The sequence below is a fragment of the Hyperolius riggenbachi genome, chromosome 4, assembly GCF_040937935.1.
Source record: "Hyperolius riggenbachi isolate aHypRig1 chromosome 4, aHypRig1.pri, whole genome shotgun sequence".
NCBI lineage: Eukaryota > Metazoa > Chordata > Amphibia > Anura > Hyperoliidae > Hyperolius > Hyperolius riggenbachi.
Genome location: NC_090649.1, coordinates 84,423,405 through 84,426,144, shown reverse-complemented (window position 1 = coordinate 84,426,144; position 2,740 = coordinate 84,423,405). Strand labels below are relative to the sequence as shown.

At 43.7% G+C, this 2,740-nt stretch overlaps 1 protein-coding gene across 1 annotated transcript; it reads right to left on the bottom strand.

Moving 5' to 3' along the window:
* Positions 1–1,891: 1,891 nt before the first annotated feature.
* MSGN1 (mesogenin 1) lies at positions 1,892–2,431 on the bottom strand. The gene has a single exon (XM_068233262.1). The coding sequence runs from the start codon at positions 2,429–2,431 to the stop codon at positions 1,892–1,894; it is 540 nt and encodes a 179-aa protein (XP_068089363.1).
* Positions 2,432–2,740: the final 309 nt, after the last annotated feature.

Sequence of the window (2,740 nt, the reverse complement as noted above, 5' to 3'; positions counted from 1 at the left end):
AATTGGATGTGTGTACCATGCTATATAGACAGCTATGCAAATTTTACATTACTCCCTCCCCTTTCCCCCTAGCACTGTATGTATAATAATCGCATCATATTATAGACCACCAAAACCGACTTTCCCAGGCCATCCACTATGTGTGAGAGGTGTAAGCACTATTAAAAGTACTCATAGAGGAGATCATTACTACTACAGCACCAATAAAGAACTAAAGCCTGGTACACACTTTCAATTATGATTGGCCAATCACTGACCAATTTTACCACCTCCACGTAGTCAACAGATTTTGAATACTATGAGCAGATTGTGTAGGTAACCCATCATACTACATGGAGGGGGGGTCAATGATTGGCCGATCATAATTGAATGTGTGTACTGGGCTTAAAGGGAACCTAAACTGAGAGGGATATAGATGTTTCCTTCTAAACAATACCATTTGCCTGACTCTCCTGCTGATCTCTTTGGCTGCAGTAGTGGCTGAATCACACACCTGAAACAAGCATGCAGCTAATCCAGTCTGACTCCAGTCAGAGCACCTGATCTGCATGCTTGTTCTGGGGCTGTGGCTAAAAGTATTATAGACACAGGATCAGCAGGAGAGTAAGGCAACTGGTATTATTTTAAAAGGAAAAATCCGTCTCCTTCTCAGTTTAGGTTCCCTTTAAAGGGGAACTGAAGTAAGAGGTATACGGAGGCTGCCATATTTCCTTTTAATCAACACCAGTTGCCTGGCAGCCCTGCTGGTCTATTTCTCTGCAGTAGTATCTGAATAACACCAGAAACAAGCATGCAGCTAGTCTTGTCAGATCTGACTTTAAAGTCTGAAACACCTGATCTGCTGCATGCTTGTTCAGGGGCTATGGCTAATAGTATTAGAGGCAGAGGATCAGCAGGAGGGCCTGGTAACTGGCATTGCTTAAAAGGAAATAAACATGGCAGCCTCTATATACCTCTCTCTTCAGTTCCCCTTTAATGCAGCAACTGGAGGAGGACCCCATGTGAGCCCCTCAGGTCCTTAGGGCCATATGCAATTAACTTTATTTCCTGAGTTTTCACCTGGGTGATATTTTCAAACTTTTCAATTAAATGCCTTTTAAATCGCCAGCAAGCAAAAAAAAAAAAATACCCCAAATAATTTTAGTAGTACTTTTTTTTCACCTACTTTTTGGTACTTTTTACATTGCAAAGTACTGAAAGGTTTTTCTAAATCGAAGATGAAAAATGACCTCCTAGGAAAAATACTCAGGAGAAAAGGTTAATTGCATATGGCCCTGGTGTAGTTGCAGCCTCCGTTTCCCAGACTGCTAATAATACCGGTTTTTTTTTTATAAGCTAGTAAAGACAAACCGATATATAATAATGATAATAATATAAAAATAACAAGATGCAACATCATTCATTGATCTGAATATCAGCGCTAACCCCAACAGACTTGGAACATACAATAACTCCAGATTTATTTAACTGAAGCGTCAATATCAAACATATAAATATATGTAAAAAAAAATGTGCAATTTGTGCTGTTCCAAACATTCCTTATATACAAACAAATCACTATCACAGCACTTCAAGAAATACTCCACTATACACTGAAAAATGCCAGATGAGACAAGGATAGAAGTCTGTTCTCCTCACAGGAAGGTAGATTATGAAGTTGTTGCACTATGTCCATATTTCAGGCCAACTCCAATGCTATCCAGTGACCAAAGACATTCCATGGAGTTTATATTGTCCACGTGTGGCCTTGGCATGTCTGATAGTCCTCCCACAGGGGCCATGTTTTTGGTTGGCAGACCAGAGAATCCATAGGGAAGCGTACCCTTCACCAGCAATCCTTGTTGTCCGTATGTCCTCTCGTTAGATCCACTTTCAGAGCAAGGCGTCCACGCTATTTCCCCTTGGTGTTGTTGAGAATGTTGGTCAGCTCCTCGATGTAGGAAATTGTACATTTTAGCGTCTGGATCTTGGTGAGAGGTTGCCTACCCTGACTGTACATGGGTGGCAGATTCCGGCGCAGGTTGTGGAGGGCTTCAGCTATGGCCCTCATCCTCATCTTTTCCCTCTCGCTGGCCTTTCTCCTTCGCTGAGCACTCATGGCAGCCTTTAGACTGTGCTGGCCATGCTTGCCAAGCCCTCCTTTGCCCCTCTCCAGCTCAGTCTTGTAGTCACCATCGGGATACTGCAGCAACCTGTAGGTCACCATCTCCTCTCCATAAGGTAGATCCTCCAGGCTAGATGGATGGGAGCAGCCGGAGTGAGGGGACTCATAGGAGGCAGATGGAGACAAGCTCTGAGGAGATGGAGAGTAGTTCTCTGAATTGGTTTTCCAGTCCCAGGAGGTGGGCAGGTAAGCAGATTCAGGGTCAGAGTCTGAGCACAGCACATACTCTTCTTCCATCTTTATAACAGGCTGATGAATAGTCTCCATGGAATTGTAGAGCTGTTAGAGATGGTACTCTGTCTACCTGTGCCTCCCTGCACTCTCTCATATGACAGCCAGCCAGTCAGTTCCCCAGAGACAGGCAAGGGACCTTTTTATACACAGATGTCACATCTGATGTGGGTGTCTCAATGGGGGCAGTTCAAAGGAGGCAGCAAAGTGTTAACATGGAAAATGGACTCCTGAAGTGTGACTTTACTCTCTTAGGGAATTATCAGCTTTCAGCTAAATTGTCTTTCAATAAACAAGGCTTGGGGGGGAGAAGGAAAAGGAGGGAGGCTGGGCAGATCTTAGGGA

Bases quoted from the DNA above. Each gene is read 5' to 3' on its own strand.
- MSGN1 (XM_068233262.1), bottom strand. From the start codon at position 2,431: ATGGAGACTATTCATCAGCCTGTTATAAAGATGGAAGAAGAGTATGTG.